Source organism: Coturnix japonica, chromosome 2 (genome assembly GCF_054131305.1).
Source record: "Coturnix japonica strain WE chromosome 2, WE-NBRP24, whole genome shotgun sequence".
NCBI lineage: Eukaryota > Metazoa > Chordata > Aves > Galliformes > Phasianidae > Coturnix > Coturnix japonica.
Window position 1 is genome coordinate 96,147,602 of NC_140664.1, and position 26,585 is coordinate 96,174,186.

The 26,585-nt window shown below is 36.6% G+C and overlaps 1 protein-coding gene across 2 annotated transcripts in view; it reads left to right on the forward strand.

The window, feature by feature from the left end:
- The window catches only part of GABBR2 (gamma-aminobutyric acid type B receptor subunit 2), a 438,554-nt gene that overhangs the window by 108,324 nt on the left and 303,645 nt on the right, over positions 1 to 26,585 (forward strand). For both annotated transcript variants that reach the window (XM_015854241.3, XM_085538106.1), the window contains exon 2: positions 628 to 765. In XM_015854241.3, the coding sequence (XP_015709727.1) occupies positions 628 to 765 (138 nt within the window). The remainder of the gene's footprint in view (positions 1 to 627; positions 766 to 26,585) is intronic.

Consider the following 26,585-nt stretch of genomic DNA (forward strand, 5'->3'; position numbering starts at 1 on the left):
ATATCACTGCAGAGTTGTACATATTTTGGACTGAATGGTAATATTATACATATAAAGTGTTGACTGGGGGCCATGAGGGGAGTGATTACTTAGATGGACTTTACAAGCTTTATAAGCAGTTACAGGAGGTGATGTCAAACTTTCCTTCATCTTCAGTAGTGTTCTACTGAAATCTACTGCTATATTCCAGGGTTGTTTTTTTGTTTTTTTGTTTTGTTTTGTTTTTTTTCGGGTTTTTTTTAAGTTTCAATAATATTTTCTTTGTTTTCTTGTTTAAATTATTTGTCAAAAGGTGATATCACAGTTCAGATATCCTGGCTTTGGTATAGAAAGAAAACATCGACATTTTGAGTGACATAAGGAGAGATTTTCTATTTTTTTTTCTTTTTGTTTGTTTTGTTTTTGTGTTGTTCTTTTTTTTTTAAGTGTTTGTGTGTGTGTGTATTTGTTTGTTTCAGGCTGCTAGCATTCCAGAGTGCTCAAGCTTTTCTTGTTTGGGCCAAAAGATTTTATAAATTATACAATTGAATTGCTACTCCTCAAATTTTTCCTTGCCCATTAGTTTATTTCTTACTAAATAATGTTATTTGTGGTAGTAAATATTGCCTCTCTTGTTTTGTTTTCCAGTGTGACAATGCAAAAGGACTCAAAGCCTTCTATGATGCAATAAAATATGGACCTAATCACCTGATGGTTTTTGGTGGTGTGTGTGCAACTGTTACCTCTATCATTGCCGAATCTCTAAAAGGATGGAATTTGGTTCAGGTAAGACATGGAATTGATTATATTGAAGTGCTGACTATTTTGTACCTCTGTCTTTTTTAAAAAAGAATCTTAGTACTTAATGTTTTTTAAACTTAACATCTTATGTGATTTACTCTACAACAGTTTTGAAGGTCAGTGTGTGAAGAGCAGCCACTTCTATGCAGCTTTAGATTTTTAAGGAATGACATTGAGCTCAAAAAATATGAGAATATGGGGTGAAAGTTGTGCATCTCAGCAGATTGGGTAAAATTAATTAGATCTATCTCAAAAAGTAAACTTATTTTAAGTTTTGTCATGCTAGGTGAGCAAATCTAGGCTTTAACTGAAGCTAGAGGAAACAACTCATCAGTCCTTAAAATATGATACACTAGGGTTTACACGGTTTCTACTCAATCATAATGCAATAATTCCTATTGACTTTGAAAGTGTTAGCAGTGCATAAATTGTAAGTAGTAACTGCATAAGTATCTCAGTACTTGACTTACAGAGCACATTTATTCCCAGCTGTTCTTTCTGACTTTCTCAAAGGTCAAGTTTGTGGAAAGGTTCTTCTGCTGAGGAGCCAGAATTTATTAATACTAATCTTTAAAATGCAGATGATAGCAGTGTGATTTTCTCCGTTTCTTCAGTCATCTGCCCAGTGATGATCTTTAGGTTGATATCTGTTCAGGCCGCAAGTTTTGCTTTTCAGCTGTGGCACAGCCCTGACTTCTTACTCCATATTACCCAAAGATAAAAATACATATATATTGTTAATTTTCTACACAGTAATAATTATCTGAGGTGTCTCTTGCAAACAGACACCTCTTTTCCACCTGGAATACTCACTGAGATGAGTGTAGAATGAACAAATGAAGCATAATTAAATTTGTGAAGATGATGATCTGAGTACAAATGGGAAAATCTTAGGAGGATAATTAAAGTAACTTGTTAACTGTGTTTGCAGTGCTTGTCACATCAGATTATTATTATTATTATTTTTCTTCTTTATGCTTCAGGATTTTATTTTTTTTCTGATGTGAAAAGCATAGCAGTTCTACTGTGGAAATAAAATAATAGCAGATCTCAGGGGAAAGCAGGGAAAGGAAAAGAAAGCCTGAAACTATCATTTGCCATTCTCTCTTAGAAGTGGCCTAGTCCATGGGCTATAATGAAAGCTTGAGCTCTGTTATTTGAAAATTTGTCACATAGAACCTCCAGATGATGTAGGATGTTTTAAGAAATGGGATTTCATTTTGTTAAATCCTTTTTCATTTTTACTCAAGTTCTGCCTGCTAGCGTCTGAAAATCAATTGTTTAATGCAGTTGTTCAGTCAATAAATAAAGGCAATTAGAAAGCTTCTAGTTGCTTTTAAATGGCTGAATTTGTCAATATATGTATTATGATATAAAGTATTGCTAGCAGACAGCATCTATTTCTCTGTATTTAACAGCTACAGCTGTGACTAGGTTCTAAACATTATTAATGGTATCAGTATATCAAGGCGTTCTCCTCCTTGAGCTTAGTGTCCTACAGGCACTGGATCAATCCTCACATGGCATAGTTCCACTTTATGGCAGGTTTTTGTATATTGATTGACTGAATGACAAAAGAATGCAGATGAGAGCATGGCAGGCTAGTGTGGTGAGGCTCAGTGGATGGTGCAGCTGCAATGGAATGATACTAGATGCGGTTTGTGGAAGTGATGTGTCATACAGAAACAGCAATACTTGTATATGCAAATCAGCAGAAATAGCATTTATAAGGTAGTGCATAGAAAGAGTTCAAATCCTTTCATTCCTTTGGATTTTCCAACATGAACACCTTTGATTAAAGATATAACTTGCACAGACAGACTAAGTAGAAATTTGTTGAAACCAGAGAAATAATACTCTCTGGTAAATCTTACCTCTTGGTAAGACGCAAGACTGTTCTCTCATCATTAAACTTGAATCATTACCTCAAGGAATCACAGCAAAATCACTTTAGTGAAATTGTTACCATGTTGATATCATGCTGCAGTCTAGGAGAAGTGTGTATATAGATTAAGGTCACATAGCATTTTGGATTAGAGAATTTGTATTTGGATTTCCCACTCCATAGTTCTGTTGCGCATGTGGTCACAAAAACTGAACTCTTAACCCTATCAGGAACATTTGAATTTATTTATGTAGTTGTCCTCTGATTGAGTAAAGTGGATCTTTCTTGTAAGAGAAATGCAGGATGATACTGAGAGTACTGGGACGAATGAGGAAGAAAAGAATAGCAGCATAACACCTGAAAAATTACTTTTGTTAGCAATTATGATACCAAACTGTACCTGGAAAACTTTTCTTTTAGACACAAATTCAAAAGTTTTTTGTATTTCTGCTTTTCCTCCTTGTGTTTTTTCTTTTTCTTTTTCTTTTTTTTTCCATATCTACTTTTTCCCCACTCAAGTAAAAAAGTCCTCAAAAACAAGCAACAAGAGGCAAAAGCACAAAAGTGCTGAAAGTGAAGGTGCATTTGCAACTCAAAGAATATTATAATAGTGACAAGAGAAAGGAAATGGAGATAAATTCTTGCAAGATAGCTTTGGTCTCTCCTTTCTGAACTCTCTTGATAAAGACTACATTTTTCTGACTTTTACTTCACCAATGATATTGAATTCACTGCAACAATGTGAAATAGATGAGACCATCAGAGCTTTGGTAGTCTCAGTCTGAAGGTGCCTTTTTGTCTTCTTTCCATGTTGCATTTAAACAGAAAGTAGTTTTCCTTGACAAATTTTGATTTACTTATGATCAGCAACAGAACAGGAGATTTTGTTCTCAATTGGCTGCCTTCAACTGCTGGCTGATTCAATTATCTTACTGTAACATAAGTAATGATTTTTTAATGAAGCTCTTTGTATCTGTGGAAAGTGCAAGTTGTTTTAGACAGCAGACACTTATCCTTAATGACTTTCACTGAGGTATGCAAGGTGATGCAACCTGCAAACTGTTGCTGTACACACCTTCTTAGAAGGAGAGGCACAGCCACACATTTCCTTAGCTTCTCAAATCTGGAAAATTGAAAGCCTCTTCACAAGCTGTACCTGTGTTCCTGTAAACAGTGCTCTGCTGAGCAATGGTCTGGATGCAGGCTGGAGACTGCTTGTACAGCTCTAGTCTGCAGCATGCAATTGATTTGAGCATTTGGTATTTTGATTTTAAAGTGTTAATAGTATTCTGTTCATCTGGCAGTGAATCATAAAGGCGTGGCAGTGTAAATGGAGCATTTGCTTTGTTGAAGGGTGAATACTTCAATATCAAAATTCTTCAGAACTCATCCCCATTCCCTTTCTGTGTGTACTTGAAGCCATTAAGCAGTGAGAAGAGGGATCATTAACTGGATCTGCAGCAAAATGAAAATGAGCAGTTATATATTTTTATTTTATATGCTGAAGCATGCACTCCTGATAGTGTCCAGGTTGTATGAAATGAAGAAGATTGTTCATAATTCAAGCTCTCTCCCCTTTCAACCTGTCTGCTGTTTATATTTCCATGTAAATTTCTTATTCTGTCAAAAGAGTCTGATTTGTATAGATTGTTTCACTTGTTTTTCCATTGCCTTCTGTCACTTTTCATTTCCCAATTGCCATCTTAGCATAAGCATTTAACTGGGATGAGGATTTTGACCAAATGGGTCATCTCTCAATTTATGGAACCCCTCAATTTTGGGGACTTTTCTTTTTCTTCTGTTGTGATAAATACTTTCCCTTACAGTTTACTATTTTTCTTATTTCTGTCAAGTCAGGAAATACACACTGTTTCTGGAAGAGACTTAACTGTTACTGCTTCCTGTAGATATCCTACAGGCTCAGTGGTTCGATCATAAGGACATTCACAAGACAAACCATGTTTTGGATTCAGCATTTCACACTGGAATGTTTTTAAAGAAAGCTGTAGGTATTCTAATCACAATGTATAGCTTGCTTTGTGCGCTAGACTTCTGGCGAATAAAAGTCTCCCATATTAATATGGCAGGTTTATATATTAGAAGAGGAAATTCCTTTAATTCTCTAACTGAATGTTGTGGTGTATTATAGAGCCTACCCTGAGATTTGTTTCATTATCCTGTAGATCTGTAAGCATTCGTGATCCTATGTCTGAATTACCAGAAAGACTACTGGCATTAAAGAAAATCTCTGATGCTTCTAATCCTTGGTTTCCTCCTGAAATAAGGCTTCTGTAATTTCGTTGTCATCTTAATTTCTGACTGCTGCCCAATTTCAACCAGGTTTTAATAAAAAATATCTGGAAGATTATTAGCCTCTCTATATTTCTGCCTAACCGAGCTGTTAGGGAGAGAGATCCAATTGAATGAAGGAGAGTCTATGACATGAGCATGGAAATAACTTGTAGCCAGCTATGACCTGCATTGTTTCTTGTCCAGCTGCTGTTATAGGGATGTGACTGATTACACTGAGAAGGCAGTTTAAAAAGCAGTGGAAAGACAATGCAGAGAAGTAAAGCACAGTAGGTTATGAAGCAGGATTTGGGCTGTGCTTGTGTGCATGTTGAAGTATAGGATGCATGTATCTATACAAAACTGCACTTTACTAGCTGTCTCTTTTCCTCATCAAAATACATGTTAATATGGGCTATAACCAGTATTTTTAACACCTTCATAACACAAGTCAGCCTAGAAGTGTCTTTACTGACCACTGGGTCAGATTTCATCTCGTTAATGTCTGGATTTTCTATCCTCATGCTAGTTGCTTGGAACTCTGGTATGGCCTCTAACTTTTGAAAAACAAACAAACCAAAAAAAACCCTGTTTTTTTGTTGTTGTTTTTTTTCTTCACGTTCCTTGGCACATTTGTTCCAGTGCAGTGAGTTTTTGCTACTTTTGCCTTCACTGCACAATTTCCATGTATTATTAGCCTGAGCAATGAAAAGGGCATTTAAAGTAGTCTTTGGCTAAGAAGATTAGCTCCTTCTATCTATGAGACACAGGCAGTACCATTTGAACAGGCCCGTCTCCCATTGGAATATGACCCAATGCACCACAACACTGGAGCTTTTGGCTTCACAGCTCACAATTTATTTGTGTTTTTTATTCTCTCCTTCCTTTGCTTTCTTATCCAATCTCCTGGGATTTAGGGATTTTTGTAGATTTTCTTTGCTGCTGTTGTACTTCTACCAAGCAAAGCATGCTAGGGAGAATACCTCCTGAGGTCTTATTATGTAAGGTGCTAACCTGATGACATTCTAGTCCCGCTTTTGGGATTTAGCTGTGTACACAGAAGTTTTGCTTTCTTCATCATAGATATGCCTGGGAGCTCCTGAACAAGTTGAAAACACAGCAGGACTGACCTTCAGGTAGTTTCATATGAAGTTTCTCCTCATTTGAGAAGGAATCTGCTGCGTTTGGAAGTAGAGAGACCTTTTAGTTCCGCAAATCCTCCCCTTGATACAAGCTGCAAGCAGGAACTTTGCTGTTATTGATGTGCCCCCCCCTGAAGCTGTGCTGTTGCTGCTGGGGTAGAAAACACATGGGGAGTTAAAACAGATCAGAGGTACTGTGCCTCCTAATTAGACTGTATCTCTGTGGGTATCACATATACAAGGTAGAACAGATTTAGCCTTAGAAAGTTAGTCGTGAATCAGAATTGCTTAGGTTGGAGGAATCTTTACAGATCATCTTGTTCCAACCCCTGCCATGGGCGGGGTTACTGCCCACTAGATCAGGTTTCCTAAGATCCCATCCAGCCTGGCCTTGAATCCCTTCAGGGATGAGGTATACATAGCTTCTCTGGGCAATGTGTTCCAGCACCTTGCTACACTCTGAGTAAGAAAATTTCCTCTCAATACCTAATCTAAATCTCCCCTCTTTATTTTAAAGCAGTCCCTAATTTTTCTTGTGATCTGCCCATGTAAAAAGTCAGTGTCCATACTCAATGTAGGCTTTCTTCAAGCATGGGAAGGCCACAATGAGATCTTTCTGGACCCTTCTCTCCCCTAGGCTGATCAAGCCCAGATGCCTCAGCCTTTCTTCATAGGAGAGGTGTTCCAGCTCTCTGATCACCTAAACGGCCCTCCTCTGGACCTTCTCCAACAGCTTTGCCTCATTCCTGTACTGAGGGCCCCAGGACACAGTATTCCACATGGGTCCTCATGAGGGCTGAGGGAAGACAGTAAGCACCCTCATCCTGCTGGCCATCTTTCTTTTGAGGCTAAAGTTGGCTTTCTGAGTTGCATGCGCACACTACACACACTGCAGCTTATGTCCTTTATTTTTATTTTTATTTTTATTTATTTATTTATTTATTTTTTTTAATTTTTTTTTTCTTTTGTGCACGTGGGCCCCCAAATCCTTCTCTGCGAGAAGGATTCTCATGTACAATTGTTGGCACTTGGCCCTGTTAAACCTCATGATGCTCATATGAGCCCACTTCTCAAGTCTGTCTAGGTCCCTGTGGATGGTATCCCTTCCTTCTATTGTATCAACTGTGCCACTCAGCTTGTTTTTTTCTGTGTACTTGCTGAGGGTGTGCTTGATCCCACTCGGTATCTGTCGTTTAACTTAGAGAAATGTTTCAGTGCAGCCCTGGAGCTGAGTGAAGAGCAGTAGAATTAACTTCGTGGTGAAAGTTCTGCCTTTGTGGTAAAATCACTGACCCTTATTCTTAGTGCTTCAGTTGTACTCCGGTGGAGATATCAGCATTAGATCTTTGGTAATTACAGAAATTTGATCCACACACTTTAAATTGAAAGTTCTGGAAATTTTCCAGGCTGAAGAATGGTAAAAAAAAAAAAAAAAAAAAAAAAAAAAAAAGCGTCCTCTATAGCACATGCGCCACCAGATCTGTCAGGACTTTCCTTCATCTACTTTTTGCCTTCTGCCTAAATGTATGAAAGTCATTCACAGCAAGATGAAGTGGCTTAAGCTGGCTTTCTTTGTTTGAGGTTGGCTTCCATCCAGTATTCGTTTAATTTAAATATGGTTAGCTGTTCTTTTTCATCTTGTTTGTCTTGTATTTCTGCTGTTGAATAAAGCAGCAAGTGGCAGTATATGCTCTGGATTTTGCCTTTGATCTGAAGTCAGCAAGATCAGTTTATTATATAAAATGTAAAATAAACTATTTCATGAAAGTTCTAGAGTTAGGTCAGAGCTATCAAGCAGTGAATCTGCATGTTTTGTCTATCTCTGATCTGCATGTTCTGAAGGGGAAAATATCTTTTCGATTATTTTTGTTCTTCTTAGATGTTTTTCCATATCAGTTCATTCCCTTTTGTTTAGCGTTGGATCAGTTATGTGAACTGAATGTGTGATGACCTAAAGAATAAAGTTTAAAAACTGCAAAGAATTCAATTATGGAGCATTAATATGTATTTTTAAAATCCGTTTCACTGAAATAATGTTAGAAGATAGTTATGTAAGATTTAAATTTGATGCTTGACAAATATTGCATTTTCATGCAGTCTAGAAGACTAGCATATTTTCCTGTACCAAAGTCTGGATAAAAAATGTTAGCTACTTATTTTTGCTGAGAAATCTGTTTCTGGAAAAACAAAATCAGTTAACTTACTTTTTGCTTTCTTTTAAGGTGATTTTTGGTTTAAGGCATTCACATTTAGCTTATTTCGTGAAGCCTGAACCAAGCACTATTTCTAAATAACATAGAATACATGCATCTTATATTACTATTTCATTTTGTTCACTTTATTTCTTTGTCACATTTTCACTTTTGAATTGGGCAGAAAAAACACAGAAGAAATCATGAGGAAAAGCATGGGCTGTCTTAAATGTCAATTCAATAAAAAATTTGGAACAGTTTTGTTATTCACATACTGCACAGCAGATACTTTAATAAAATAATTGAAGTACAGTAAAGTTGAAGTTTTTAGGGATATATAAATGAGAGATTATTTGCTTTCTTCAATGATTTCCCTGTTAAGATCAATAGATCCTGAAGTCTTTGACAGAGACAGCAGCTGAAATGCCTAACCCTTTGACAACCTGTGCCTAGAACTGCAGCAGCAAAACATTTCTAATGTGTTTCTCCCCAGATCTGGAAATGCTTCATCTTTGTTGCCAGTTTACCACAAAATCCTTACTGCCAGATGCTAGCAGCTGGGGAATAGTTACCCCTTTCCTTGAATCTATTCAGCCTCTTGAAGAAGAGGAAAAAAGCAACAAACACATACTCCCAACTTAACAAACAAACACTGATGTTTTTACGAACATTAAATCTTATGTTTTAGTGGTGTTCAATTAAACAATGAGGTAATATATTATAAACATTCAATGTAATCATATATTATTATAGAATATAATGTGTATATTTTTGTTTTTTTAATCCACTTAATTTTTATCAAAGTCTTGCCTCATCACTGGTCTTCTGTTTAGTTTTCTTTGTTTCCAGTTACAGTTGAAATCTTTTCTCCTTCAACTTCCACAGCCCTTCATCTAGTGTGGACTCACCGGGTAGTATCTTGCTCAATTACAGAAATATTTCAGTATTGTCCTTCACAGCTACTGCAGCAATTTCTTTCAGTTTCAACAAAAAGGTTTTCTTTCATGTCTCCTCAATCTTGGCTTATTACTGTGTGCTGCTTTTTTTTCTGGCGGTGGTTCTGACTAGATATTTGGTTTGGTTACATCTCTACTTCTTCCTGCCCTGATTCAATGGACAGACCTAATGTTTGCTTTTTGGGGAAATGGGTTTATATTTTGCCATCTTTACTGTAGTGATATATGCTGATTTATTGTTCAGATCTATTTTATTTTTATGGTGCTTTTTTAATTTATTGTCTAATTTCTGTTTCCTGTATCGTCCAACACGCTGGACAGTATTTCTGTTACATTTCCTTCTTGTTCATCACAATTCTCTTGCCGACTTCCTCTGGGAAATAATGTATGATTTGTGGGCACATGCCTGCGTGACAGTAGCATCCTATTAATGATAATCTTTAACTCTGTTTTCAGTTCGGTCAACCCTGTCACCTTTTGATTCTTTAATCCTATTTCCTTTATTACATTATGACCCACAAACCTGGCTTAGTCTCTCACTGTTGAGTGAGAGAATTATCATGGTTTTGTGGCAATGGCAACTTTTGAATTTTGAGCTCACCTTTGCATTTTTCTGTGTCTGGCTTTACATTAATCTTGTTTGTATATTTCTTATCTGAAAGCTAGTTTAGGAAGGTCAGATCGTAACTGTTGGTTGTTTATCTGTATGTGATTCTTCTGCTTTTCAGTGTATAATGATAATTTATCTATAAACTATCTCACTTAACTGAATATATAATAACTTTGACACTTCAGTTGTTTCTTGACCATCTATATTAATTTAATCCAAGAATTGTGTTATTCTCTAATTACTGCAACATTTCAAATATTCCAGAAACTTAGTTTCTAGCTTCTGTCACTGCTGATCACCTACTAAATATGGCCCTTCTGATAATTTTCACCAAACCTAGGTTTTTTGTAAAGCATGAGTTGATAACTTTGGTTATCAACCAAATGGCGCCAACTAGGCGCCATGCCTAGTGACTGCTTTGTTTCTGGAACGTAGCTTTGGGTGAGTTTTACAAGACTAGCTTGTTGATTTGCTTCTTAGTAGCCACCTGGGAAAGCCCATGGATTGCTTTCTATGCTTTTGCTATATCAAGTCAAAACTGGTGTGATAAAATTTGTTGCTTCATACTGACCCCCACTATGTTAAATACGTATCTCCATTTCATTCTCTTCATTTCTTTTTTTTTTCTTGTTACTATTCTATTTGAAGACAGGGAAAACTTTGTCATGTGGTAAATTAACCTACTTTCTCCTGAATGCTATTGCATGGCAGCAGTTACTTATTTATTTATTTTGAGGGATAGCATAATTCATAAAAACTCAGCAGCAGCAATTCCTGGGTATGGACTGAAGAACAAAGTCATAAACCAAGAAGTTCCACTAAAGAGTGGCTTCACATAATTTTGAAATTGAAATGAAATCTTTATTGGCCCTTAAAAACAGGAAAAGCTTAATTACGTTCCATTGAAGAAGTAATAAATTGCTTATATGTTTATAGAAAAGTAACATCTAAAGTACAAATCCTCTTACAATAGAAACTTTGAAAGGCTTGAATTCTCAAGTGCAGTGTAATGCTCCTAATGTATAATTCATCTGCATTACAACGAGTATGGCATCTGTTTTAATTCTTGGTATCCTCAGCGTTCCATACCTTTAGAGCACTTCCTGAGACATTTTACATCTTGCTGTCTGCTTTTGCCTGGCATCTGCTGCATTTTAACCCAACAAGCAGTAAATGAGGCCTATGAAGAAAAAGGGATAAAAAAAGTTTTAACTGAAACTATTGTGATTTGGAAATGCATTTATTTTCTTTAGCCTTAATTATCACAGAAACCAAAAATGGAATCATGTAATCAGGAAAAATAGATATGATCCTGGCATCTTAAAAGCCCCCCCCCAATCTCAGCATATGAAATTGCTACTTAAGTAACCCATAGTTGGAATATGAAGGTTTGGTCCCAGGATTACACTAGTAACAGGAATACATTACACAGCTCTTCAGCATGGACTTTTAATAAGGCATTTTCTTTTACCTTGTTATCAAATTCAGAACTCTCAACTGTAGATATTTTAAGTAACTGTTTGCAAGCATTTTGGTTTTTTCTCCCCTGAAGACTATATCTTTGTTAGCTATCTTTGAGTAGCTCCTCCTGACTATCTGTGTTGTAGTTCCTAACTGGAGTTCCAAATCCAGAGTTACTTGGATTTCTTGTCTTGCCTAAGTGTTATTCATTTTTATGAAATGAGTAGCCTGAGATTTCAGAGCCCTTTAAACTGTTCTGTTCTTAATTCTCAAAGACAAAGAAAAGCATTTATTCAGTGACTTGTCGTTCTCATCTTTCTGTATTTTGCTCAGGTTCATTAGACAATATGTTATCCAATGTACAGCATATCACAGGCTGATTAATAAGCTACAGAAGAATTGGCCTTATAACCACTAAGAGCTTTGTTTACTTTATGGTACAACCCTAAGCTAGAGCATTTCTCTGGCTACTTATAATTAAGCTGTTTTGAGGGCACAATGTGTATCAAGGCGTGGATTCATTATGTCAGCTTGCTTCCCAAAAGTAAGAAGATTAATGGCACAGTTTCTGAATTTGTTCTAATCCTTCAAAATTCAGATGATGAAACAAGAAAATATATGACTAGGGAGTGAAAGATCTCCAATTGGGTGGTCTAAATTATTGCATGAAGAAGTGCTTGAGAGCTGTATTTCTTATTAAACTTTGCCATGTTGACATAAAGAAAGATTTCATTTGTTCTTTAAAAGTTAGCAAGAAAGTTATTAGTCGTAACCATTTGGAAAAGAAGAGCTTGTAAAAGAGCTGTGACAGACTCAATTTAAAGCTGTTAACTATTAGAAACCAAATCTGGATGCTGGGCTTTTGCATTTGTAAACAAACTCCCAGAATGGATCCACTATTCTCTTTAAGAGTATCTGTAGTTATCAAGGAAAAGGTTAGTTCTCACAGTAGGATAGATTTGCATCATTCATAATATCTTCTTATCTATATTTGCTATACAGGTATAATCATGCTAAGTAAATTATTTTCCTAAATGCCTATTGTTTAATTTAAACAATCAATCCCAAGACTTGTTTAGGTAAGCAGTTTTTTATTGATTCTGATTTGAAGGCTCTAAATCCAACTGTGCAAATCAGAGTGACTGAGCAAGCAGTAGTGATTATCAGTATTATATTTAGCTCTTGTTAACAAAATGAAAAGCAAATAAAGAAAGGTAAGAAGACTAAGATTGGTGCTGATTCTCACAGCTGTGTGTATATATGTACACACATGTATTTAGAATTATCTAAAACTGTCTTCATTTCTTCTGATGGCTCAGCTTATTGCTGATTGGGCAGTTATGTTATGTTTCAGATAAATGTGGTTGCTTTTCTTGCACTGTATCAAAATTAACTCAGAAATGTGACTGAATTGCCTTTCTGGGTGCTTCATTTGCGGCTGCTTTGGATTTTTTTTTTCCCTGTGATTTTTGCTTTCCAGTTATTTTCATTCTTCACCTTCCCCTGTGTTATTCTACTTGCTTATGAGGAGAAAACAGAATCTGATTTGTAAATCAGAAAGAGAAGGACGGATCCAGTAGCTTGCTTTTATGTAATAAGCCTGTATGTTTATTTGTGGATATTGATGCTAGAGATCAGAATTCTTTGGAATCAAATTGCTTTGTAAGAAATTTGTCTATAAGCAAACTTAAAGAGATGAATTTTTTAACCAGTGACTTTCATGCATTCTTTTCAAATAGCTGCATCTTAGCTACTAAAATTCAGTAACGCTGCAGTTGTCAATCTGATAATGATTAACAATGATAACATTAACATCAGTGAAGAGTTATTTGGATTGACAATGTAAAAACTCTTCTGACCAATGTGATTTTGTCCCTGCTTTTGGACGTCTTCCTGACAATGTGATAAACTCCTGTCTTTGTTGTTTGTAGCTTGGGGAGAAAAGAGAAAATGCAGATGTTTTGTTTTTTTTCCCCTATTTTTAGAGGAAAGGACAGAAAGGTGCAACCATGAGACCCTGACTTTCCCTTTCTGACACATCCACCTTTACTGATCAAGACCTCAAGCTACTCTTCTTTTTACAACTGCAATTATCACAGAGTCATTCTTTTCAGAGATCGTACTCAAGGTTGCATGAGACATGCCTCCAATTATAGCATAAGTCTTCCATTACAACAAATGTGCTTTTGCTACTTTGACATGTCTCCTATTCACTTCCCTGGTGGTTAGACCGTAAGTGATTTATAGTTCTGCTACTTACATTTTTCTTAAAGGAAGGTTGTTTGGTTTTTGGTGTTTTTTGTTTGAATAATTAGAATGTAAGACAAACTCCCTAACAATCTTTACACAAATATTCAGCCGTTTGTTCTTGCTTTTAGCCTTATTCTTTTTAGTTTCCCCTTGCTACAGGCACTGCTAGGAGGACTTATAAAGCAAAGAGTTGCCAATTAGTCATGGCTTGCAGTCTGTTGCTTTGAACAGTAAGCATTTGCTTTTATTTCTAAAAGTTCATGTTTGTTCCTGCAGATGAACCGTCAGGGCATAATTTCATAGTTAGTTCAATGGCTCAACTGGTTATGTGAACCAGAAAAGGAAACTTTAAATGTTGTTGCTCAAACATATACCACTCTGCAGATGGTATTATAATATACATTTTGCCTTGCAAAGACACCTTGCATTTCCAACCTACAAATGAGTTCACATGTATTAGTATGTCCTTAATGTAGCTATAAGGGGGAAAAAGTACTATGTGGTAAATCTGGTGGTTCATGTTGACTGAGGATATTTGGACTGACAATGTTATTCTGGAAGTCTTAGCTGTATGTCCAAGGGACTGTGTAAATCCTGTCCAAATTTGTTGCTTAAAAGTCCAAGTTCCTGAGACATGTTCCCAGAAGGAAAACTTCACCCTCAAGTATAACATTATTGCCTCAGCTCCGTAGGTGAAAAATGAAATGTGGATCACAGAAATTCCACAGAGCATCAGACATGCCACATAGAACATTAGTTTTGCTGACTGCCAATATATATACACATCTTGAGGCACAGTTCAAGCATTCATCTCATAAACTTGTTGTCAGAGTTCACACATTTCTGAAGAGTGGAAGTGACCTACATGGCTTACTTGGCCCTGTCAGAAGGAATGCGATCCCAGCTAATACTGCTCAAGCCAGTATTTCAGGCCATAATTTCTACAGTCATTATTCAAATATTTCAAGTGAGATCCAAACAGATGTCACTTCTCTGAATTGTCATAATGATTATTGTTTTTTCACTTCCTTTGCTGTTGGACTTTGAGGGAGAAACTTTTGCCTTTTCAAAAATATCTGAAGTATGGAGTATTATCCTTAAATGTCCTACCTTAGCTCTTAGCTTGGTGGAAATAATGTCTGGTGATTGAAAATGGCACTTTGTTGGCTTCTTATTTGGTTTATTATTATTATATATTATTTGGTTTAGTTTATTGACAAAACTATGCTATGTGTGACTGTCAGTGTCAATGAAGAGAAGGGATGAATTTCCACTTCTCTTTGGGTGCTTTAACCAACATTAGAATGGAAAAACAAGTATAGCCACATTCCATGTTTACTCGAGAAGAGTGAAGTGCAGGCATTTTCAGAACACACTTGGGACCCTGAGAGAATGAAACTACAAAGTCTGTTGCCTGAGCCCTGAGGGTGGATTTCAGATGTATTCCTCTTGGAATGACTCATTGCTCTGGCCCTAAACACCTAACCCCAGCATGCCAGCTGTGTTTGAGGCCCATCCTAATGCACTTAACTCTCCCTGTATGTTGTACAATGAGCTGAAGTGCCTCACTATGTATTCCATAATTCTGAAGAAAAAAAAAAAAAAAGTGGTGCTCTCTGAGTATGAGTATTTGCCAGGTATTTTTGAAACCATGTCTTTCTTTCATCGTGCTGCAACTGCTTGTTCTGCTTAATCGCCATACATAAAATTCCAGTTCTAATTTTATAATCACAATTGGCTTCTGAAGAAGTGGCTGTAATGAACAAAATGAAAAGTTATTAGCCAAATCTTTATTTATTACTTTATTTATTTATTTATTTATTTCCTGCTCTGCAATCTAATAGCCATCTGGAGAAATTTCTTCAAAGATGTTTTGTCAGCTTTATAGGCTTAGTACAGTGTAAGATGTGTGCTTCTACAGAGGGTTTAAGCCAGGATTGCACATGGAAGACCAGAACACTGATTGTAAAAAAAAAAAGAAATCCCCTTCATGGAGTTTTTGCCTGCTTTTACAAATGCCTAAATACACAAGTCAGCTCCATTTTGTCTCAATTGGCTCCATTTGCTGGATATGTATAAATCTGCTTTTGTGAATGCTACTGAGACCAACTCTAGCCAATGCAGATTGCTATTACTTAATAAGGTCTTTTTCTGCTATTAGAAGGCATGGTATTTCTTTAAGGAATTTCCAGCAGATTAAATGGTAAGGAGATGCTGGTACTTTTGACTATTGGATTAATGCAGTCAGAGCACAGAAAATTGACATTTTACAGTTACTCCTATAAAATCTCACTTGAGTTGACTGCAGTCACTGTACTTTACAGACTCAGTTTTTCTGGTCACACAAAGCTTTTAGAAGTGTTGCTTGGCAGTGAGGTACGGATATGCACAGTTTAGCATATGGGTAAACACATACAAGAGCTGCTCTGAAAGCAGTGCCTCCTATTTTATTGTGTTGGCCTTACAACATCATGGGCAGATGGTGGTATAGCGGCAGAAGTTGAACCTTCCCACCAATATCCTGTTTCATTTTGTCACCATGTGACTGATAGCAGCAGAGGGGCAATCTGACAGAATGGCATCTGACGTGGAAATGTGGATAGAGCAAAGGTGTGACATTGAATTCCTCCACGTGGAAAAAATTGCACCTACTGACATGCATCAACATTTGTTGAATGCTCCTGGAGACCAAACAATGGTGTGAATGCACGGAATTGGTGGCAGAGGTTACAGCAATGTGAAAGTCAAGCTGTGTTCTGGATGACCATGCAGAGTTGTTACACCACTAAATACACCACTAAATATAGAGGCCTAGTTTGTTGCTGGTGAATATGCATAGTAAATGGTTAAGACTATGTTGAAAAATAGTGTTTTGTAGCTGAGAATTTGATTTATCAAATGGTGTTACTGTCCTCTTTGTTACAGTTTCCAAGGAAATAAGTAGGAGGTATTATTTCAGAGTGGCCTACATAGAACTCATTATTTTATGTGCTTTCCACCACCTCCTTTCCAGTTGATGATATAAGGAGTCTAAGGGCACGCTTCTGGGGCCTAGCTTCCACAAGTTGCATTTTGCTATATTTAATTTTTAGATATTGTGAAACATCATTTCATTTAGCATTGTCTCTTTACTCACCGTACTCCTTCAAATTAACTTGTACAATATAAACATGCAGTAAGGACAGAACAAAAAATACCTGCTTTCTTGATTATAGCTTAGGGCATATTTTTAGAGATTTTAGACAATATATGTAGGGATTAAGTATATCTACTGGAGATATGTATGTGACTGATCTTGTCAGCTTTAAGTTTTATTCAGTGTAAGATGAAAGATTTTATGTGCCTGAGCTTACGTCCATGTAGAAGATTGTGTATTCTTTTGAGTTGATTCAGGAGAAAGCAGTCAAATTATCTGCCTGAATGGAACAAGTGACTGGAGAATGTTTTCATTTAGCAAGGGAAACCTTCTTTTAAAAAGTGTTCAAAGCAGGAGGCTATTATGAAATTTAGGGATTAATTACAGACACTCTTCAGAACTTCAGAAAAATCTTTTACAAAATCAATAGAGTGATCCTTCACTACCTTAATTTTGTGATCACACTGTTCACTATTTTATTAAAACATGCAGCAGAAAGAGTCATGACGTCATAAGGGAGTACTCTACATGTACTAAAAATCTTCTAGCTATTATAGTTATGTACAGTCTAGAAATGCAAGCTCTGATATTTCATACAATAAAAATAATTGTAATGTTATCTAAGCTTTCTTTAAGCAAGTTTAGAGAAGGTATTTGGAAGACACCTTGGTGTGCCAATTTCTAGATCCTGTACTCTGAGTCTATATAACCAAACACTTAAAAAAAAACCAACAGATTTTGTTGTTGTTGTTGTTTGTTTGTTTGTTTGTTTTTGTTTTTTTAATGGCAGTATCTCTATTTACTTTGATGGTAACACATATAAAGTTTGACACTATAAAAGTGTGACACAACATGCAGATATTGAGGTGTTTATAAAATAGTTTTAAGTGGATGAAATTGAGCAAAATTAAAATACTGATGTTTGGCAATATTTATTAATTTCTGGGGTTATCTGTTAGTTTATATATTCATTCTCTTGAATAAGGATGTAGATTCTTAACAATTTATGGCATAAAAGTTTGAAAACATATTTCCTTCAGGGACAAATGCCTTAAGATTCTGGTTGGAGGTTACAAACTGTATACACCAATACCTTACATGTATCTAATGTTTTAGATAGAAATATACTTCAAATATCTAGAGCCATAAAAAATGGAACTATATTCACAGTGCACAAATGAGGTCCCTCTTCTCAGCCCCTGTGAAAGTCATTCCAGAGTGGTGTGTCCAGTTCTAGACTGCCTGGTAGAAGAAAGACAAAGGGCATATTGGTGTGAGTCTTGTGGAAGGCCAGACAGACAATGGAGGAAATAGAGCATCCCTCATATAAGGAGAAGCTAAGAAAACAAGGATTTTTTAGCCTGGAGAAGACTCAAGGGGATCACATCAATGTTACGAATACCTGCTGAGGGCAAGAAAAGAAGAGAATGGTGCCAGTGGCAGAATTGGAAGCTGTGGGAACTAACTGGAATGCAAAAAAATTGCATTTCACTGTAATTGTGTAATTTGGTCACACTGTACTTCTGACCAAACTAAGGAAACTGTAACTCCATTCTTCAAAATATGCGCAAATGCTACTGGATGGGACCCTAAGCGACCTGTTCATATTGATTCAGCTTTAATCAGTGAGGTTGGGCTTGACAGTCTGTGAAGTGTCATGCTATCTCAGATATACTATGACTCTCTGAATGTAACCCACAGTTGTAATTTTGGTTTTCCCTCAGTATGCTAAGAGAGTTGGAGTAGTAACAGTGAAATTGCACTGATGTGCTGAAGTAACTACAGATTTGCTCATCAACTAAAAATGATGAGCAGATTTTATTTTAATCCTGTATAATTCAGTACGCATTTATTATTACCATTTGCTTTCCAAATCCTTCTTCAGGCTTTAAGATCAATAACAATGAAACAGTGAGCTATAACCTCTGAGCTGAATTGAATGTGACTCCATGAGCAAATAAGTATTTCTGAACAACAAAGAATTTAATAATACAAATAACATTGATTTGACCCTCCTTTGAGCAGGAGGATGTACATAATATATGATCTCCTGAGCTTCCTGTTCTGTAATCTTGTGATTCTGGAACTGCTGAGCTATGGCAGTTCTTGTTACATTTAAAGCAGTAGAGATGGTTTTATTTTTCACACTTTAGAATTCTGAAGGCACTGCCATTATTGGCAAGTGAAACTTTTAATTTTAGATTCAAGTTATTTCTAAATGATAGAGTCTTTCCAAGGTGTTCTGTTTCATTTTTCTTCACTAACAAATAACTGATTTATTTCATCACAGTGCTGCAATTCGTATATGTATATTTCTTTTTTCCTGTGGAGAAGGTAGTGACTTTTATAACTACTGGAGAGAAAAGAGTGATCTCTAAACTAGGGGTAATGCAGTCTTTATATACAGGTTTAATGTAGCAGCTAATCTAATTTTATCTAATGCTAGTGCTGCTCCAAAAGAAACATCTCCTGTTTTATTATGTTGTCCCACAGTATGAGGGGCAGATGTTGGTGCTATGGCTTTAGAGGCTGAAACTTCCCACCAGTATTCCATTACACTTCCTTTTTATGCAACACAGGTGGCAGCAGAAGGGCAGTCTGATACAATGGTGTATAACATGGAAGTGCAGATGAAGCAAAGGTGTGCCACTAAAGTCCTCAGTGTGGAGAAAATGGCACCCATTGACATTCATCAACACTTACTGAACACTTATGGAGACCAGACAGTGAACATGAGCACGGTGAGGCAGTGAATGGTGCACTTCAGTAGTGGTGACAGTGGGTCACCTCCACTGGTGCAGGTGCTTATGGCGCAGCTTTAAGGCTCTTGTTCATCTCTGGTGCAAATGTGTAACTAATGGTGATGACTATGTTGAAAAGTAGTGTTTCATAGTGGAGAATTTGCTTTATCAATTTAGTGTAACTGTGCTGTGTCCATGGAAATCAATAGGAGGCATTATTTTTGGAACGACCAACATAGCTTATGTATCACTTTTGCATTGAGCTGCCAACCTCTTGTCTGTTGCCAATTTGTAGGCAAATTCTAAAGTAGGTCCAGCAGAAAAGTCCTGCGAAGTTGGTGACTTTCAAGAAAGGTAAGTCTTAATAATGAAGCCACTCCCAGTACTTTTCTTGAACTGTGGAAATGAGATTGCCTTAATTCTTAATTATTCATGTTGGGGTACGAAGTTGTCTTTGTGCATACAGTAGTTCTGAGTAGATAGAGTGTTCTAGAATAGCTAAGTTATGGCCTGTAGGTTAAGGAGTTAGTGGGCGGGGTTAGTGTTCTAGAATAGCTAAGATGCGGTCTGTAGGTTAAGGAGTTAGAGGGTGGGGGTTTATCTATTTCTAGGTCATATGGAAATAGCCGTTTGCCTCAGTTCTGCGTGATCGTTCTTGGATCAAAATGTGTCCTTCTGAGGCTGGTTATAGAGAGTATAACTTCTTGCTGAGCTTACTGACAAGAGAACTGAAAAGTTGTCAAAGTAAATGGATTTCAGAAAACTTGTGACAGGTAGACATTAATATTAAAAGGTGTGCAGCATGTGATATATGCTTATGTACCCTTAAAATTATTCTCAAAGAAGGAAAAATTGCTTTCCCTAGTCTGTGTATAGTACTGAAAACATATTGCTTCGAAGCTGATAATAAGCACTTTTCCAGAAAGTACAATGGCATTTATATTCAGGTAACTGGAACTTTCAGCATCTCTTGGCATGAGGGAATCTGGTGGTTACTGAAGTATTAAAGCTATTGTTCTAAAGCAGAATTCTCAGACCTATGCTTTTTCTCTGCTAATTATCAAACTCTTGTAACAATTAAATATAAATAAATGTGTTAGGCAGTAACATTTAATAGGTCTTTTAAAAAATCTTATCAAGTCTAAAAGCTAAATAAGAGAAAGTAGAAATGTGCAAAAATATTGAAACTGTCTACTATCTATTTGGAACACATTGACAGAAACTCTGGGACAGTTTGAGTACAATGGTGAAAAGATGAATGCTCTGTTATTATGAAGGAACATAAGGAATAGAGAATGTGTACCTGTTTGATGGAAGATCATGTTATTTTTGCACACTTGGTTAAGATGATTTTTCTCTTGGTTATACTGGAGTTCTACATAAGATGAAACATAACTGCTCATCTATAATTGTAAATTCAACCTTGTTATTGAATCTTCTTGGGAAGAATGGCATGACTGGAGTCTTGAATTCTACAGTTGCAGCCACTTTAAGAAAGATCAAGTGGGCAAAAGTCAAGAAGTCAAAAAGTCAAGAGTACTCAAAAATAGCATTTCTGTTGTTTCTGTTGGCGACCTCCTGAAAGAAAATGAATATTTAAGGAATTACTGTCAGATTAGAGAAATATAAAGCAAGTATTCAGTATGAAGTTATTTCCTGATGTTTGTAGATCATCAAATCACAATAGAAAAGAAGATGATGAGCTCAAGTTGTAGCAATGATATATACAGAAGAAAATGAGGATGTGCAATAGAGGACTTCAGTCTGGATGAAATGTGCTAAAGTCCTCCTGTAAGTACAAAAAGATTCTTAGCCTCTAAGTTCTATAAATTTTAGCTTCTTAAATGGCAGCAACAAAAACGGGGCCATTTGAACATGCATGTCAGTGTTTAAATTTACAAAATTTGGAATTTGGGATTATTTTTTGACAAGAATATGTAACCAGAACTCTAATCTTCCGTGATTAAAAAAGAAAACAAAAACATAACTGGTTTACTGTCTGCCATTTAATGAAACCAAGAAAACAAAAAGGTGAAAGTGATAACACCTGAAAGAAATCAGAAGGTAGGAAGAGTTGGAATGTAATGAGATCCTGGGCAATCTGATGTGATTCAGGCTGCTCTTAGCAGGAATTTGGTCCAAGCAAATTCTGGAGGTCCCTTCTCATCTGAATTTTTCTGTTATTCTGTGATCATAAGACAAAGGACGAGGATAGTAAAAAAGACTTGAGAATGAAAGGAAACCTAGCAATGATGATATTTCATTGTTAGGAATAAACTATTGTCAGTAACTATATAAACTGTAGAACTGTGGATTTAGTAATCAAGTACTTTCTGTCTGTGTTGAATGCACAAAGGACAAAGCAAATGCTGAAGGTTTTTCTGTGGTAAAGCTTTTCTGCATCTCAGGACCTGTTAACCTATGAGGCTGATAGATGGTTAGGTATTTTGGAACAAGTTATTCTAAATAAATTTGTACTTAAGTCTCCTGAGAAAATGGTCAAAGGTCCTTGTTACTGAGATAGTCCAAGACGTTAAATTCTACTGGAGAACTTCAGAAGACTATAAAGAATAGTCTGAGGTGGTATAGGCTGAAGTAAATCCTAAAGAACGGAATATATGGTGTATAGAATCATGCAATGACTCATAGAATGGTTTGAGTTGGAAGGGACCTTTAAGGTCATCTAGTTCCAAACTCTCTGCTATAGGCAGGGACACCTTCATCCAAACCAGGTTGCTCAGAGCCCCATCCAGCCTGACCTTCAATGCTTCCAGGGAGAGGTCATCCATAACCTTTCTGGACGACCTGTTTCAGTTTCTGACCACCCTCTCAGTTCTTTTCCCCAGGCTGAACAGACCCAGATTACCCAGTCTCCTTATCCCTCCCCAGCTTTCCCATAGACCCCCTTCAGGTACTGGAAGGTCACTATAAGGCTCCCTGTAGCTTTCTTCTGCTGCTCCTGTCTAGCAATGAGTTGACAGGGGAAAAGCAACCCATACAGATTAACAAAAATTATCTCCTGTCAAACTGGTAAAATGGAGGAAAACAAAACAAAACTGGTAAAACTATAAAATTATAATTTCTGTTCAAGAAAAAAATAATAATTTTTTAGTTAGTTTCTAAGTAATCACTCATAAGGCACTTGTCTTGCAGAAGTTAGAAAATTAAAAACAAGTCATTAGCACAGAGTGATCCTGAATAGTGAGAGAACAGCATGTCTTAATGGATATTGTACTCATCTCTCCTGGATAATACTTTTCTGGATAGCAGCATCTCCGAAGTGTCTGTAATCTTGGTAGGTAATTAGCCTGTCATCTCAGTAGAATGCTGCAATTCCCCCCACCTGCCCCCTTACCCCTTACCCCCACCCCCACCCCCAAAAAAACAAACAAACAAACAAACAAACAAACAAAAAACCTAACTCCACTCCAAAAAAAACAAAATTCCTGGATGAGTAGGTGAATTTTGAAGTCATTCTGTATCCAGCACCATTGCCCATAATTTCAGAAGAGAAGATCTATGCAAATAGCTAAAATGCAGCAAAACAGCTTCTTTATAAGGAAAGATTCCAATTGTTATGTCACAGAATCACAGGAATTGGAAGTGACCTCATGAGATCTTTGGAGTTCAACCCCCTGCTAAAGCAGGTACCCTTCAACTGGTTACACAGGTATGCATCCAGCCAATTCTTGAATATCTGGGTAGAAGGAAACTCCACAACCACTCTGAACAACATGTTCCAGTGCTCCATCACCCTTACCATAAAGAAGTTATTCTGCATGTTAGTACATAACTTTCTATGGCCAAGTTTTAGAACATTAGTCCTTATCCTATTGCTACACATCATTGACAAGAACCTTGCCTCATCTATTTGTCCCACTCCTCCCCCTTAGATATTTATAAGAATTTGTCAGATGCCCCTCTCAGTCTTTTCCCCAGGCTGAACAGACCCAGATTACTCAGTCTCCTCGTACAAAAAAGATGCTCTAGGCACTTTATCATTCTCATGGCACTCCACTGGACTTCTTCTAGGAGATCCCTATCTTCTTTGAATGGGGGAGACCTGAACTGGACACAGTAGTCTAAATGTGGTCTCACCAGGGCAAAGTAGAGGTAAAGGATCACCTCTCTCGACCTGCTGGCCATGCTCTTATTAATGCACCCATTGACATAAGACCTCAGGCAATGTTGAGATCCTCAGGCAGATGATGGTGACTTTTTGTCTCCTGAATCTTATAAAACATTTGATAACAGCTTCAGACTTCAGAGAGAAAAAAATAAAGACTGAATTATTCAAAGTGGAAACAAGATAAGGTTATAAGTGGGATACACTTTTCAGTAGCAGAGATATTCAGTAATTAGAACAACTAAATGTAGCTTTCTTTCAAGTCTACTTTCGGTTTTCTGAAGAAGATGCAATTAAGGGCAGTTATATGGCTCATACATATGGTGTTACAATAGATCCTTAAAATATTTGGTACAACCTTACCTGCTAGTCAACTGAATACAGCTATTTCCTGTAGAAAAATAGGAGTTTTATCAACTGCGTGAAAAGCATGGAAAATGCTAAAATGCTTTTGTGTGTGTGTGTTTTTTTAAAAAAAAAAAAAATCAGAAAACCTTCCTAGATAACAGAGAAAGCTACTTATTGTCTTAAATTGAGAAAAAAAAGTATTAGAAGGAAATTATTCATCTGGAAATTGTACAAAATGAAGTTCTAGCGGATATTAACAGTAGAGTGGATAAAGTAATTGCAAAAAAGAATAAAAGGAATAAGCATGATCAACTAAGTTCTTGGTTCAGATCTTTTAGTAATTCGATGGACTTGGCCTTGGACAGAAATCTACAATAAAAAATGAATCATTCTATCCTTATTTTGGAGGGTAGTCTAGGGACAGGCAAATTTCTTCCAGTAAAGATGATATTTGGCATTTTGAGGTAATGGCATATATTTAATTTTCAACTAGAAAACTTATTCTTGTGGGTTTGTCTTCTGGGGAAAGGCAGGGAGGAAACAGTGTTCCAAATCACGTTAGTTTAAGAGAGAGGAAGGAATTAATATCCTTTTGCACTTTTTTTTAGCTTTTAAATTAAAACTGAAGTCATCTTTTGAAATGTTCGAACATTTTCTCAAATGATGTGTTAAAGATAAAGACTCTTCTTATAGTAACTGGGTAGCTTTTGTATAAAAAAAATGTTTGCCTCTGTCCTCCATGACATCACAGAAACATAACAGACACTATTGCAAGGATGGAGACATGGAGAAAAAGGAAAATATGAGAAAAATTGTTCTTGTGCCTAACTACATCTGGGCCCAGCAGGCTAGGATTAGAAAGCAATTTCTATATGATCTTTCAGTTCAGGTATGAAGTGTGGTTTTGAAATATGTCTTGCTATTGTCCCCACTTTCTGTGATTAGAACAAAAGCATAATGAGGTATTGGGGTGTATGACCTCGATGTCTCACAGAAGAGTTGGGATGAATGTGTTTTGCAGGAACACAGCTCTTGTTAAACCAGAAATTATCGTTCACCCACAGGACCAGTTTAAGGTTAATTTATATGATGTGGTGAACACTGTGTCCTCAGTACCAACTGTTTTACTAAGGAACTCACTGCTCACTGATTTTCACACAGCCTGATAGAGCTGCAGGCACACTGCAGATCCTTGTTCCCTTCCACAGAAAGAGCAGTTAACTAATGAGAAGGAGGAAAGGTCTTCTTCTGTCATCTGTGCCTGGCAAATAGTACTACAGAGAAGCCATTGGTCTTCTCTGATTTTTTTTTCGTCAGGAGCTATAGAAGCCTGGAGAGTCATGCAGCTAGAGCCCCCAGTGTTTGTAGTGGTGGGAAATGAGATAATGTGAGCGTAGTTATCACACAGGACTTATCCCAACTGAGGTTTTTTACAATCTTATTCTGCTGTTTTGTAGAAGCTGAAAATAATTTATTTGCACAGTCTAAAATCTTCAGGCCAGAAAAAAGCAACTCTGACATTTAATTTGACATCCAATTAAAACACAGGTCAAATTTTTGTATCTAGTGTACATCTTTCTACAGCCTGGTAATTTATGGCTATGCTAGACCATATTGTTGTAAAAGACATTCAATTTTCATTTAAAATGTTCTGCAGAGAATCCAGCATACCCTTAAGTGAGGTGTTCCCGTGATTAATTGCACTCACTCTTAAAGTATTTTCAGTCAGGCTTTGCTTAGCTTCAGTCTCCAGTCATTCATCTTTGCACTTTAGTCTGTCTAGGAGTTGCTTGCTGCTGAAAAATCTTTTAATGCATAGGTACTTAGAAACTGAGACTTCATTGCTCATGGGGAAAACTATTTGATAAAAGTTACATGGGTTTTCAGAATCTTTTTTTTTTTTTTTTTAAATAAAAGGAAAGAAAAGAAAAGCAAAACATGAAAAGAAACAAAAAAACCCTCCACATTCTTTTCTATACTTCTCAAGAGTGGGATAGAATGGAAAGGAGTGATACCTTTTTCATTCTTTTTATGTTTTAGTGTAATTATACTGGTCAGGAGATCAAATGAAAAGAACGTGGAACAGTACCTGGTAGAAACTGTAGCAGAAGTCGAGGTAGGTTGAGATGCAGTGGATAGAGGCAGTTTCAACATGGGAAAGTTTATCTTATTTTTATTTTTATTTTATTTTACCTGTGTTAAATAAATAAATAAGTATCAGAATAATCAAACACTGGAACAGCTTTTCTGGAGCTTGTGTTCACAATGATGTTCAAAAATTGTATGTTGTACTGAACTGCTGAACTGGAAGGCCCTGCTTAGAGTGGGTAGTTGAACTGTAGAGCTCCCTTCTACCCTGAATTTGTCTTTAATTCTGTGAAGTAATACTGTAAGTGGTATTATGTAAGTGACTAATACTTTCATTGAGGGCTCCCTCCTCTGCCTGAGTATTTATGCTGGAATTTATTGGAAACTCTTGTCTTTGAGATTTGGAGAACACCACTATAAACAAATGGCCTGGACAGCTAAGCTTCATTTCTTTAGGCAAGTACTTCCAAAACAGATACTAGGTCACAATTTAACCATATTAGCAAGCACATGCTGCTCACAAAACAGTGCCCTGTTGTGCTCTGTTGGTGGCATCGTTGACATGCAACTAAATAGGAATT